Source organism: Cyrtonyx montezumae, unplaced genomic scaffold, assembly GCF_038088225.1.
Source record: "Cyrtonyx montezumae isolate F1298 unplaced genomic scaffold, pur_monq_1.0 scaffold_5, whole genome shotgun sequence".
Lineage (NCBI taxonomy): Eukaryota > Metazoa > Chordata > Aves > Galliformes > Odontophoridae > Cyrtonyx > Cyrtonyx montezumae.
In genome coordinates this window covers 896,054-910,917 of record NW_027072056.1, presented here as the reverse complement: position 1 = coordinate 910,917, position 14,864 = coordinate 896,054, and the positions used below count along the sequence as shown (strand labels likewise).

At 47.7% G+C, this 14,864-nt stretch overlaps 1 protein-coding gene across 1 annotated transcript in view; it reads right to left on the bottom strand.

The window, feature by feature from the left end:
* The window catches only part of GPC1 (glypican 1), a 162,271-nt gene extending 152,510 nt beyond the window's left edge, over positions 1-9,761 (bottom strand). The window contains exon 1 of the mRNA XM_065747940.1: positions 9,490-9,761. Within this exon, the coding sequence (XP_065604012.1) occupies positions 9,490-9,646 (157 nt within the window). The 5' untranslated portion in view covers positions 9,647-9,761. The remainder of the gene's footprint in view (positions 1-9,489) is intronic.
* Positions 9,762-14,864: the final 5,103 nt, after the last annotated feature.

Below are 14,864 nucleotides of genomic sequence, written 5' to 3'. Positions count from 1 at the left end.
AAACAAGCTCCTTCCTTAAAAAATAAAAATAAAAAAAGAAAAGAAAAACCCAACAATAACAAAAAAAGGAGCCAAGGGGCTCATAAAAATCCATTCAGTGAGGCCCATGCGTCTTGTAAGGTTGAACAGCACAACATTTTAATAAACAAAAAAACAACAAAAAAAAAGACTTTGTACATAATGAGCAACAAAGGCAGAGTGTGGCCTTAAATTATACCACTCCTGTTTATCATTCACATACCACAGGACTGATAAAGATTTATGGTCCCATTGTGCTAAGTACTGTATAGTGAAATACCAGGTAACAGTGAGATGCAGTACTCCAAGAGTTTATAATTTAAAGACAAATTACAAAAACAAGATATTATCATTTAAAGGCATTTAATGCACAGACATGGGACTGGATATACAGAAAGACTGAGCAGCTTGCTTAAGGTCATCTCAGGTGTGTGCCAAAGCACAAAACTGAACTCACATCTCTGGAGTGCCAGCATAGATTTTGTCTTATATAGGAGATTTCACTAGATGCCATATTTCATAAGCTAACAAGTAAATTCAGAAAACGCAACCACTTCAAGGGAGAACTGGAAGGATTTCCTTTCACTCTTCCTTCTCTGAAGACCTTCTGGTGAAGCTTTACCAGTGCATAACCCCAATCTACCTGCATGGCACAAGTGCAGCACTTGCACCATTTTGCACAGCACTGGCTCTGTTTTCTTGGATCCAGACTGTTCAGTAGAGACCAGAGCATGCCTTCCCTCAGCAGTCCATTTCCCAGCCTTCCCTCCTGAATGCTCTACAGACCTGGCTTTCACCACATCTCCTTGTACATCAACATACTCTATCCAGCATCCCAGCCACCTCAGTGATCTCTGCTGGGCTTCCCTCAGGACAGCCACATCTTTCTTTGACGCATAGCCCAGAACTAGTCACTGTGCTCCAGATACTGGCCTTAGTGATGTGACATGCCCAAAGCAATCAGTGATAGCAGGATAACACAGGACACTGTGTTGCTGGATATAAACACATCAGCAGATATATTTAGGAACGCTAGTCCTAAACCCTGTCACATAGAGAATCTGTGACAAATACTTAATTTATGACTGTGACAGGAGAAAATACTTCAGTGCTACACAAACAGTAGTGGCAGTGCTACTTAGTAAGGCACAGCTCAAGCTCCCAGACAGCTGATCTGGGATACTGGGACAAACAATACTACAGTTAAACACAGTGGCTTTTTTTCCTGGTTTTCAATGGAAACTTGCCCAGTACCAGCAGGTATTTGATCTCTATTCTAACAAGGGTGAAATCACAGAGTATACTCCTGGCTAGCACCTGTCAAGATTCACTCATTAAAGTTCCACTTCAATTTGGCCCTACACAAGTGATGTCAACATTTGTTTTAGGTTTCCCCTGAATCAGCAACAGGCAGTGATCCTGACACGAAAGACATCTGCATGGCATGGACATGGTTACCTAAACAAGGAATTTTCCATCAAAACTCACTTGACACACAGCACAGCTATCCAAGATGCTCACCAGGCAAACAGCCCTCTAGGGCCATCCACAGCATGCTGCCCCTCTTTCCCATGCCCAATTCCAGCTCCCCATGCCTACCACATACCATCATCAAATTGAGCTCTAGCATGCAGAAGAATTTAAGCCGCCTTCCACATCCAAACTTTTCCTGCACCCGGGATCAGCGCACAGCAGAGACATCTCAGTCAGTGTTTGCTATTAACAAATCCAATGAAGCTTCGCAAGACACAGCAACTCCCAACAGTCACTGGCTTCACTGCAGAGCCCCCAAGGAGGGCAAAGGCAGGACCCAGGCAGCCATGGCACAGCCTGCAACCGCTGTCCTGTGGGAGCAGCTCCATGCTCAGGAGCGTTCCTCAGCGCAGCTTTCCCTGCTCCCCATGTAGGGACTCCACTACCCAATGCATTACAGAGATTCTTGCATGTGTTTATGTAACATCGTATCACCGATTTTGCTTATCTGAGCCTAACTGATGTATATGCTAGTGGCAGATGAAAGGGCAAAGGGCATCTGGAGCACTTCTCTGACCTCCACAGCACACCCTCTGCCCCTCAGCAGGATGGGGTGCAGCCCTAGGAGGCTGCAGTTCTATCAGCAAGACTCCTACACATGGGTTCCCAGCATTGTGCAGCCTTTCCCAAATTCACAGCAGATGGGATTGCAGGACAGCCAGGCCTCAGAGAGCCTCCCTGCAGAAACACCCCTCCTTCCTCCTTGACATCCGAGCCTCTGGGAGACCTCCCACAAATGAGAGGGGAGGGAGAGTTCTGTAAGGCGGGTTTGGTATTCTGTCATAAAGCCAAGCAGATGTTTGAGAAATATAAACTGTTATACAACTATTTTAAGCTCATGCAGCTGTGCACAGCCAAGGAACTGCATCGGGAGACACCGCTGCTCTCTTAAGGTGCTCTTGTACCTTGGGACCCAATCCACAGCTTAACAAACTAAACTAAACAAACTTCCCAAGTCATTCACGCTATCACATCCCATTTAAGAGTTTACAGCAGAGGAAACCACTGGAAAGAACTGGAGGGGCTTTTTCAGGTTCACACTGAAATCGTGCATCCAGATGGGGACCACCCCAGCCATCCTCACAACACACTGCACCACTCAGCTTGGCTGGGAGGCTGCAGAAAGAGATCAGATGTGGTGGTACAAAGCCCTGCCACTTGTGAGCCACCCTGTGCCGTGCTCAATCCTCACCCCGGGTTCACACCGTACAGCCAGCTTTCTGCAGACTTCACCGCAGCATCACGAGCAGAGGGCAGAAGAGACCGACTGAAGTAGATGCTTTCTGATCCATACTAAAAACGTATGGATCAATCTTAATTTCTGATGGCACTTAACATTTTTATTTATGAGCAAAAATTTACAGCCAATGGAATTTATGTAACACTCCTATTTAAGAAACATGCCAGTCTCCGCCGGTTGAGAGGTAAGAGACTTGGATAACGCTAGTGGAAACATGCCAACTAAATTACACAGCATGGTTTTACAGTCCCATAAAATACCAATCTTTTTGCAAGCCAAAACTGTTTGTCATAAAGAATTTCATTTTAGTCATATAAAAGATTGACTGTATGTATAAGTACTATCGCATTGCTCCAAAGAACCACAGTAAACCTTGTTTTCTTTTTTTAATACTTCAGAAGAATGCACAGCAATTTTAACAAGTGTTTTACTCATGTTGCTAGCAGAGGAGTTTGTAACAGCTGGGCACTTCTGTACTTTCAATTCATGCTGCACCACAGATGAAGAGGCACAAACAATCAAATTAGTTCTATTATCTCTGTATGGTCAACACAATTGTGATTAATGTATATTCTGGAACATGGAGCTATGGAATCGTGGATAACTTTTATAGCACAACCCACTTCTTTCAATCACATGGGGAAAAAATTGTTCCCATGTCTGAAAAATCCCGAGTGAAAGAGAAGCCCATTGATGGGCACACTGCTGACATAGCTCACAGCCCTGGCACATAGAAACGAACAGTTTAGGTACCCACAATCTGAAGCTTTGCTATTTTTTGCAAAACAATCTGGAGTGGAGGTTATCCGATTCCCTGGGAATCAAGTGTTACCTCAACACAGGTTTCACATGTCAGGTATATAACATTCTGAAGCATCCAAGGGCATAGGCAAGGCATCACAGGAAAGGGCATTCTGTCCTCCACATGCATAAAGTTAAGAAAAAAGAAAGGAAAAGAAAATCTTGGCTTCCATAGAATTTTGCATTTTACTTTTAACACAATGGCATCTAAGGCAACCTTCTGCAAAATATAAAGGCCAGTGGAATAATCTTAAATCTTCTGCTGCTTTCTGCAGCCTTTAGGGTCCCTCTTGTCTAGGTGTCACCCACCACAATGAGACAGGGCTACTCCCACAGCTGTCAGGAGGACACTAACAGTTCTTGCTGAACAGACTGGAAAGCATAAATGCAACTTCTTCCAGGAAGAGTTGAGGATGATGATTCTCAGCCCTGTATAGTTCCATGCTACCACACAAGCAGAGGTGCCTCTGCCCCCTGGGCTGCTATGAAACCACTCTTCCCCTCTTATCCTGGTGTCAGGCAGCAAGCACGTGAAGGAGAAGTGTTGAAAAATACAGGACAACTCTGTTTCCACCTAAATAAGTTAGGCCAAAGAGGTACCTGGTCAGGATTTTTAGAAAGACTTGGTCTACACAAGCAGTCTGGAAGGTATGTATGAAAGTCTCCCTTTGCTTTATTGTCACTCCACCAGAAGCAATGCTTTTGGCTCTTTTGAAAGAACATCCAGCTGAGGAGTCATCCTTGGATGGGAAAATCAGAAGTGACTGCCCCTTTGCTATGTGCCTGTGGGAGCATGGGAGGCCCTCCGCATCCATCAGGGTGGCAGCCGGCAGTGCAGGGAGCTGCAGAGGCACCTGCAGGACAGGGTGCTCCATGAAGGCAGTGTCAGGGGGGCTTTTGCCACTGCTTCTCTGAGCAGCAGCAACATGTGCACCTACTGTCTTGGAAGCTATGGGCAGGAAATCAATTGCATTTGGTGACTGCATATGCCCCATGAACAGAAGCCAATTGAGCACCAGAGCAGTGCGTCATCTTGCCATCATCCCCTGCAGAAGGCAGTTCACTCACTACAGGAACAAAAAGCAACACGTGGGACAGTGCTTATAGAAAAACAAGCTGGTTCACAGACTGCTGTGAGGAGACAAACCACAGCTCCGCACCTCATACAGCAGTGGGATCGTAGCAGATCCAGGAGCCCTCTGTGGACCAAAAGCTCTTTGAGGCAGCAGCTATCCTTCTGTCCTGCCTTCACCTTCCATACCACACCCAATACAGCATGATGCTCCGCTCCCCAGTCCAGCAGGCAGTGACAGGCAGGGTGCAGAGCCTGCGTCCAGCTGCTGTTGATAGGTAAGTGCTCCACGCCCCCTTCTTGAAGCAGTCATTGTGATCTGCAAGGGAAATAAAACCTCTGGCTCTAAACTGACATTTCTGATAATCAAGTTAGCAGCTCCCTCCCTTCTTTGGTTAAGTCAAAGCACGCTTAATTATTGAAATTACCCAGTGGAACACATCTATCCCATCCCCTCAGTGTGAGAGACAATTGTACCAGTAGACAATTGGAGAGAACATGCTCCAACTGCTCCACGGGCCCTGGCATTAGCTGTGCATCTCCTGCCATACACATCCAGCACACTGAGAGACAGACTGGCATGTGCTCTTGCACAAAGCTGGGCACCAACAGGGCAAAGCATGGGAAAGGCAGAGCCACGGTGCATTTTTGCAGGTGCTGGTGTGTGGGCATCCCCGGCTATACAGGCCAATGGGAAACATCAGTCTTAATCACATTCTGCTTCACCAACAAAAGAAGCTGCTGAAATGGTTTTGTTAGACAAGCCGATAAGGATAATTACACAACGAGAGCTCAGTCATCCATACTGCAGTGACAGAGAAGCAGATTCTTCAAAAACTAACATCACCAACGCAAAACTCTAAAGAATATTTAGGTATAAAGCTTTCCAAATTTCAAATGTCGCAGCAGTGAGCTGCCGGTGCACTGGCACGTGCTGCTCCGAGGCACGACATGCCACTAGAGGGAGCCCATTTTTCTCCACAAATCTGATTTTCATTAATTGTTTTGCACGCACACATTCTGAACTGACAAATTAGCACAATTACAAAGTGTATATGAATATGTATATTTTACTTTAAACTTGCATAAATTATACAGAAAGGGAGATGCACATTTCCAGAGAACCCTACTCCAACACCAACACCAACATATTTGCCAAATGGAGGACTTCTCAAAATTCAGTGAGCTTTGATTCACCAAGAATAATTTCCCAAACACAGCAGGCCAAAAAGGCCATTCCAATTTGTCCTTAAGTCCATTAGCATACACAGGCTGGGACTGTATCCAGGAGCTCCCCACACAGCAGCTAGCCTTGAGCCACTGTTCCCGCCCTACATGATTACAAACCAAGCCAAACCACAACCTCAGAGAGGCTCCCCTTTCAGTCTCATGGTACATATCCTCCCTTGAGAATGGAGGAGCCCCTGAATTTATTTTCTGTACCACAGATGCACATTTGTTTATCTTTGCATTTATGTCTTTTGTACTGCAGCAGCCAGAATTTAAAATGCACTCTGGTATTGGCTTCCATTACCTTCTTCACGCTCCAAAAGCCTTGTCAAGTCCAGCCTTGCAGCCAGACCTGTTCTTCTCTTATCTAACATTCCTCCAAACAACTCTTTACATATGCACTTGACAATATTTTCTTTACACAACAGAATTATGAAGCCTAAAAGGACTAGAAAATGAAAACAAATTGACCTCCTTTCAGCAAAGAAACCCAGGAAGCACAATCCTGAGACACGTAACTGGATCAGCAGCGATGCTGACTGGGTTTCTTCTGCGCCCTCCTCTTTTGGGACATTACATTCATCCCCATGTCAGGCAGTTCAGCTCACGTGTAAGGTAGTCCCAAGGATTAATCACAGCAATGAACAAGTCAAAGCAAGGGCCGAGCACATCCACATCGAATGAGATTTCTTAAGTCTTCTCTGGGACAAAGTAGAACTACCTCAGCTTGAAACACCGCAGAGCATCACTCATCCCACATCAACAACACTAAGAATTCTGGCAAGGCAACAGTGAGAGCTGGATGCTCTCCCCGAAGTCAGAACTCTCTGCAGGGACCCTCTCTCTTGTCACAAACCTCACTGTGAGCCCAAGAAGACCAGCCCTCTAGCATGGGACCAAACAGGTACACCCAGGGGTACAGCCTCCCAGGGGACCTGTGATGGCACACGGGTAGCAAGAACATGGGGAAAGTAGAAACAGTTGTTTGACAGAGGAATCAAAAGAAAACAGAAGCACTGGGAGATCTTTAAACATTTTCCTGTACTTTTCAGGAATCCCAGAGTGTGCTGCTGGACACCCAGACACCAGGCAGGAACGCTTCTGCACACAGCTCGGGTCGGCCAGGTGTAGGGAAACGGATGGGGTAACTTTCCCAAACCCAAGCAGTAGGGAGCAAGTCCCCTGGCACCAGAAACTTTTTCCTGCACAAATCAGCACCTAAGAAATGGGTGGATGTGGACCTGTTAGGATTACTAATATGACCAAATGCTTCTTTCATGTTTGGGAGTTTTGCCATGGACTTCAAAGTCATGAGGTTCAACACCTTGCACGTTCCCTAAACACACTTCAGAACTGTACGCAACACATTTAAAACACTTTGACATGCTAACACGTGCAACGTTAGCAGAAAACAGGCAGCCGTGCCTAGGTGTTCTGTGAGAAACGTGGTATGCCAAGAGCATATCTGCTGCCTGGCTAATAACCATGTCATGGTGCAACTGAGCAGTACCGCTGTGAGCAGGGACCGCCTTCAGCTGAGCTGCGGAGACAGCATGTTACTCAACATCCTCTTAAATCACAACAAAGAATACAGATTAGAAGGTGTAAAACACATAATAAATAAGCTAAAACCAACATAAGCATGGCCATTTCAGACTGGAACACACCAACCCCTTAGGAAGCTATGTCCTGGGGCAACAAGCAGTGAGCGGCTGGGCTCTGCAGCTGGGCTGCTGGGACATCAGTGTGTGTGGGCCAACAGAACGGGGGATTATGAACTGCTCAGCACTGTACTTACACGTGGGGACACCACAGGAAGGTCCTGAGATTCTTCCTTTTGGTGACAGCAAAATCAGCTCTACCTCCCGCCCTACCTGCACAGCTGCTGCGAAGCACAGACCACACACAGCACTGCACTCCAGCAGGCACATTTCCAGGGCTCCTGTTCAGGCACTCCGAGGTTTTAACTGCACTGGCTGAGTACCACACCAACAGAAAAGTGAATTTCCAGATATTTAACAGCAAGGAGGTACAGAAAATAATTCTCTACGACAATCATCAGGTACATTAGCAATTTCGAAGACTGGGCCAATAACAGAGACCTGCTGCTGCTGATACATGGAACCTTTTTCCCCCTGGGTACTCCTTCAAATTACTTACCAGGCAGTATTCCTCAATTTTTTATAGCACTCATCTATAATTACCCTGAAAAGCAATACCCAGAGATGCCCAGTTAGATGCTGCAGTGTTCCTTAAGATGCTCCAAGCCCTCAGGAAATAAAACTTCTGGCTCTTAGAAACCTTTGCATCCTCGGTCACTTTCAGAACAGCAGCAGTTGGAGGGACAAGATGCTCTGCACACTGCTATGGTGGGACACCTGTAAGCACACCACCACGGTGCTGCTGCTGCACACCGCACCGCTGCCATCCCGAGTCTGCAAACACTCAGCCTTCCAAGAACTTCCCACGTGAAATGTGACTGCTAATGTATTCGTGTCTGCAATAATTAGATGCAAATTGATAACGGAATTTCTTGCTTAACGGAATTATTGTTCCATTAATAGTGATGATTTTGAAACTGCCTGCTGTTTCACCTCGAGGACTGCTCATTTTATTTTGGAAATTCAGTCTCAGTTGCGGCTTGACAAAGGAAGTATTAATTTGTTCCCATTTGTGAGACATTTATATGGTTCAGCCTTCATCCATTCACAGGTCGGATACCAAATCAGTTTCCCTGGAAAACAATGCAATGCAATGCTCAACACAGGGCGTTCTGTAGCTGAGATGTGAACTACCAACTGCAATCTTCCTGAGGTGTCCCTGCGGGTCGGCTCCAGCACGTACGCCTGCATGTTTCATGCTTTATGTGAAAAGGAAGCTCCCACAAGTGGGGGAAAGCTCTCAGATAAGGGTCACGTGCTGGTGTATCAGAACTTGTACGTTAATTAAGAAGAAAAAGACAAAGCCTCAGTATCTTCCCTCAGCTTTTATTTTTGTCCCTCGGGGGAAGAGAAATGAATAGAGGAGGTGAGAAAAAAAAAATCACACCGACAAATCAGACTTGAAGCCTTCTTTGCTAATTCAGAGTTTTCCCGCAAAGAAAAGGAAACCATCCAAGATTTCTCAAAGCGGCCACAAAACGAAACGCACACACCGATGCAGGCTGCTTAGCTTTCCCCTCGACGCCACACAAACTTGACACACGGCCGTCTTTCTCCCGTTTCATTATTGCTGACAAACGCCCTTTATGGGTTTGCTGCCTACTCGAAAGGCTAAGCCAAGCGTCCCTCCTCTCCCATAACCTCGTGGTATTTTCCAGCTGTAAGTCCCATTTCTGTTTGAAAATTCTGCTTTCTAAACCCAAATCCCGAAACCCTTTCAGCCGCGCTCAAAGCAGAAGAAAAGAGACAATGAGAGCGGCCCGCGCGGCGCGGAGCACACGCTGCGCGCACCCCGTCCCCCCGCGACAAACCCGCGCGGGAAGAGGGGCACCGCACGGAGCTCGGCGGAACCACTCGGCTCCGACTTCTCGCCCCAAACTACAGCCCGCTCCGAGCCGTGCCCACCCCCCCGCCCTCCGCCCCGCGGGACTCACCGGAGATCTCGGCCTGGGGCACGCCGCTGAGGCTGAAGCCCTTGGCCCCATACAGCTGCCGGACCTCGGCGCAGCTCCTCGCCTTGCTGCCGCTGTCACCGCGAGCCGGGGCGGAGGCGACACAAAGCAGCCAAAATCCCCACGGGAAGAAACGCATCCTTCTCCGCTGGCCCCGCCACCTGCCGTGCGAAGGGCAAAGCCAAGGTCCCGCGGCGGGGGGCCGCGGCGCCGGGCGGAACGGGGTCCAGGCAGCCCCGGCGGGGCGGCCGGCGGCGGGGAGGCGGCGGGGAGGCGGCGGGCTCTCGGCGCTGTCTGCGGCGTGCGGGGAAGCGCCAGGCAGCTCGACCCGGACGCCGCGGAGAGCCCGCGGAGAGGGCAGAGATCCAAGTCTGCCCGGGCCGGGCCCCTTCCCCGCCGCGCTTTGAAACCCCGAAGCGTGACCGCGAAGAGGGCTTTTGTTCTTAGCGCGGCCGCATCCCCGGGCGGTCCCGCCGCGATGCTGCCGGCTACGGCGGCAGCCGCCGGGCCGGGCGGAGCGGGGCGCGCTGCGGAGCTGCTCCCGCGTCTGGGCCGGGCCGGGCTGCGCCTCTCCGTGCGCGCCGGCACCGCTCCACCTGCGCGCCGAGCCGGGCGGCGGGCGGGGAGGCTCCCGAGCGAGGCAGGGCTTTCCCCGCCGGACGTGGCATCACGCCGGCCCGCGCCAATCCCGCGCGGGGCGCTGCCCCGCCCCGGGCCCGCGCTCCGCCCCGCGCCGCCGCCGCGCGCTGTTCCGCCGCCTGCCCGACCCGGAGAGTGGCCCGGCCCGGGGAGCGGCGGCAGTAGCCGGCGGGGAGCGCGTGTGCTCCGCCCGGCTCCTGGCTGCGGCGGCTCGGCCGCGGGACGAGCGGGCAGCGCCCGGTGAGCAGGTGGTCCCCTCTGCCCTTCGGGAAGGACGTCCTCAGAGCGGGCGGTGAGACGCCGTCCGTCTGCCTCGCGGACCGGCTCTTGACCCGCAGGCTCCGGTTTCCCCCCGGATGGGGTGGGAAAACGCGGAAAGACGAATCGTAAAACGTTTTCCTTGATCGTTGCAGGGAAAACGTCTTAACTGGGAGCCCGGGAGTCCCAGCAGAGGCCTGGGAGGAGGAAAGTGCCCCTTCAGAAGAGATAAGATTTTCAGCTGTGGGCTCTGCTTTCGGGTTTTGTTCCCCTGCGCTGAACCTGGCACCCCACCACTCCTGACAGCTGGGTACAGTCTGCTCCCCACGGCATCCCGCAGGACCTGAGTGACGGGTAATGCCCCAGCACCTCCCCCAAAGGAGTTTTTGGCTGCTATCTAACGCATCTGACAACAGATGGAGAGTCCAAAAATCAGTCCTCTATGGACAAGGTTTTCTATAGAAAAAGGACAAGGTATCTGCCAACACCTCAGTTTAAGCACTTGCAGGAGTTTATACTTAACAGATATCTGAAAGTTCACATCGAAAAAACACAGGCACCAAAATTCTTCAGCAAGCATCGATTTGGGGCAAATTGCTCAGACCTGAAAATTCATGGGGAGGCTGGGCCACACAGTTCGCTTCTTCAGAACAGCTCACTCTTGGAGAAATGATTAAGGGAGAAGTGACAGCAAATTAATAGCCCCAGGGAGGGAAAAGATGGCAGTAGGGAAGGGGAAAGTCATTGCTTTCCTACAAAATTGCCTAATGATTTCTAGGAAATCTACCTAACTAAAATCATCTATGAAATATAACATAGAGAATTAATAGAACATGACTGTAAAGACAGGGAGGGTTTTGTAATGGAGATCATGACTGTGGTGAGCCCTCACTGTGACCAATGAACTGTGAGTCAGGTACAGCCCATACTGCTTCCCAGGTCTCATTTCTTCCACAGACAAGGCCCTGGTATTCAGTAGTCACTGCATCTCTCTGACACGTACAGTTTAGAAACCCAAGACTTGAAGCTTCCCTAAGCTTGGTGCTCCTGAACTGGAAGCTTGCTTTATGGACATTCTGGAGCATAGAAATAACATGCCATGGATAATATGAAGTCCCTGTCTTTCGAAAGGATCTCTACTTTAAGCACAGGAGTACAGTATATAGGACAGGTTAGCAAGTACAGTGTATACAAGGTCACACAAGGTTGCTTCAACTCTTACTCCTATGTACCTGCTCTAATTCTGTAGCTTGGCAGGACAGATTGGTGGCTGGAGTTGATGATCTTGAAGGTTTTTTCCAACCATGGTGATTCCATTTTCTGTAGCCTTTTTCCCATCCCAGGCCTTGAACAGAGCACTTAGAGACCTGTGGCAGAGCTCTCATTTAGTTAACACAACTATGGTGATGGCAGAATACAAGCACCAGAAGAATCTGCACAAGAATCTGTATTGCCAGAGCTATGGAGTGTCAGGACCATGGTTCTTCTTCCTAGTGCTGGAGCACATCTGTTTCACTGATTATGTTTTCATGCAAATCCAAGATTGTGGCTGTGTACATTTTAAAATAACGTTGAAACAAACACCTTCAAAGTGTTGTGATGAATATATAGTTTTGGTATAAAAAATAAAATATTGTGTGCTTTGAGGATCAGATCCACTTTCTGAAGACTCACTTAAAAGAATGGAGCTTGGCACAAAGTGAACAGAAGATTATCTAACAACTGGAAGGAGGACTAAAACTGGGGTAGAAAAGAAAGAGCTCAGTAAAACACAAGATGAATAGACAAAAGGCCGAGGAGAAGAAAAGCACACAGCCAGCCAGCAAGAGAGTCAGGGAGACAGAAAATCCATCCTGCTGTGGAGATTGCCACTTCAGAGTCACAAGAAAAAAATAATGTGGGCTGAAAAGCTGATCCAAGCATTATGAAGAGACAAGAATGATGAAGAAGAGTCAAATCATCTGGCACAAGTGTGGAAAGCTACACTTTAAAAAATAATACAACTGAACAGAGGCTTCACACAACCTCAGCTTTCACAGGATGTTTTCTGTCCCTCTAGAACTTCCCAGGAGTTCTGTATTTCAGTGGACATACCTTGGTTTTTCATGTTGAAGCAAATTAAGAATTGTATGTGAAACAAGGTATGTAGAACCAGATCCGTGGCTGGTTCTGAAGTGCACCTATACTGTGTCACAGCAAGCTGGAGTCTCAGAGCAAAACCAGAGCAGCAAAAAACCCAAATACCTTATCTAAGTGTCTTTGATGCCAAATATAAAGAATGAAGCATCCCCACTTGAATTCACTACACACCAAGTATGCTGCTGCACAGAGTGGGGAGGGAGGAGGGAAAGGAGATGGGCAAAAGAAGCGAACTGTAGCTTCCTCCCTCTCACTGATGTAATGTAATGAAATCTTCAGCACCTTTCCCTTGGTTTTACATTATGTCTCATTCTGCAGGAACATCAGAAAACCTGTCACCTTTAGATTAAAAATCTTCATCAAAGTACAAGTATCTCAGTCACTTTTCTGCCATTTCTTATCTCTGTTGCACTGCCTCCTACAAGAATTCATGAAAGCTCGCCCCTGCTCTCCTCCCTCCCTTCCCAACACTGGCTGCTGTTCAGCAGAATCTGGCCATGTGCTTTGTGCAGTCAAATCTAATTAAGTTATCCAGAGGATTTTCTAGATAACGCTTTTGCAACCTACAGCTGCTTACTTCTTCACTGGATCTTCCTTCATTAGGAACCCTCAGTTTCCCCCTGATGCATATAGACAGGGTATCTGGTTGTTTTGGTCACTAAAAATATTGGATCAGCCCCGCTGAATTGCTGGGGCATCATTGACCACGGACAAATCCAGCTGGGTCTCAACTGACTATGCAAGAAGCCATTCGCTCTACAGACATATTAAGGCTTTTTGGGGTTTGTGTGTTCAGATTACTTAATCAGTAATATCATTCAATAGGTGTACAGAGCTGGGGACTCTTCCCAGATCTCAGGGAAGCCAGACCCAGGTTCCAGGAGGATGACCACCAGTCTGGCTGCTCAGGAGGGGTACAGAGGGGACTGCGCTGAGGACAAGTGCAGCAGTGCATGCTGAGCAGCCAACCTGCTGTTCAGTCATTGAGCAGCATAGACCAGTTTCCTTTAAAATGTAGCACTTATTCCTCACATAGTGGTTATGGAGATTGTGGACAATCAAACAATTTCAAACAGGTTATCTTGCTAAGGCAGCTAATTGCCACCCTGTGCTATATTTTGAATTAAGAACCCGGTTTTACAGCAGTGGTTGAAAGAAATGCATTGTTTTAATGACCTCTTACAAATGACTCCACCCTTCAGCACTGTACTTCTGTTACATATAACACAGAGATTTCCCAATAGCATGGAGACTTGAAGCCCTAAATAAATAAATCCCAACAACCATCACACCATAAAATCATTTGAGAACCTCTGCTAATTCAGTGTGCCCCAGGAAGCAGGTTTCAGTCTTTCTGGACATGACTTTCAACAACGCTCCCCTAAATGTGTACAGCAGCAACTAATGAATATGGACATGACACTGAAGCGGATTTATGCTTGATAAGCAGAGCAGTATGAAATGGCTCAGAACAGGCCCCCAAATTACTAGGGTACATGTTTTCAGCATGCTACTACAGTGGTATGTAGGAGATTTCTCCCATTTCCTGCAAAAGTCACAATCAGAGGATTTCTTATCATTCAAGAAGTTATATCCAGAAACTGACTGTTTTTAAAAGGATTTATCAAACATAAATCTCCCCTTGTTCTCACCATCATCAATTTCTGGGCATTGGCATAAGAAAAATGCTCATAGAACAAACTCTGTTCTTATAAATGCCAGTTCAAAAGCATGTTGCTGAGCACTGGTCCAATGCACATGGAACTGAGACAGATATCCCATAGCTGTCAGTGGGAAAAAATGTTACAGCCATTCAGAAAGAAATGTGTGGAGTTGCCATGTGGGCATCTGGCGATGCTAATGGAACTTCTCAGCTAACACTTCATCCTCAGCTGTTGCTACATTAAACACTACAGACCAAAGTACTTAGATGAATTAATACAGCTATCTCAGGTTCTTCTCAAGTGTTTATTTTTTTTCCCTCACATGGAGTTAGGTACAACATAACCTATTTTTAGAGAGAAATTGGCTATGAGGCAAGTGACAGCACTGCATTGAAATGCACCAATTGCCTATAATTGTGAGCAGAACTTCTGACATTTCAGGCATTGCCTGCCTGTAAGAAATTAGCAGTGTTGGACCAGAAGTGCAGGTGAATTAGGGTTAAACACCAACTATCTGTCAGGATAGCTAAGAACAAATATTGATGGACTTTTACATACTGAGAAGAGACTAAGTTTGGAAACGCATACTTCCCATGTATTTTTCTCTGTGCTGATTGGATCATTACTAGGTGACACATCTCCTGATGTGTGCTGACT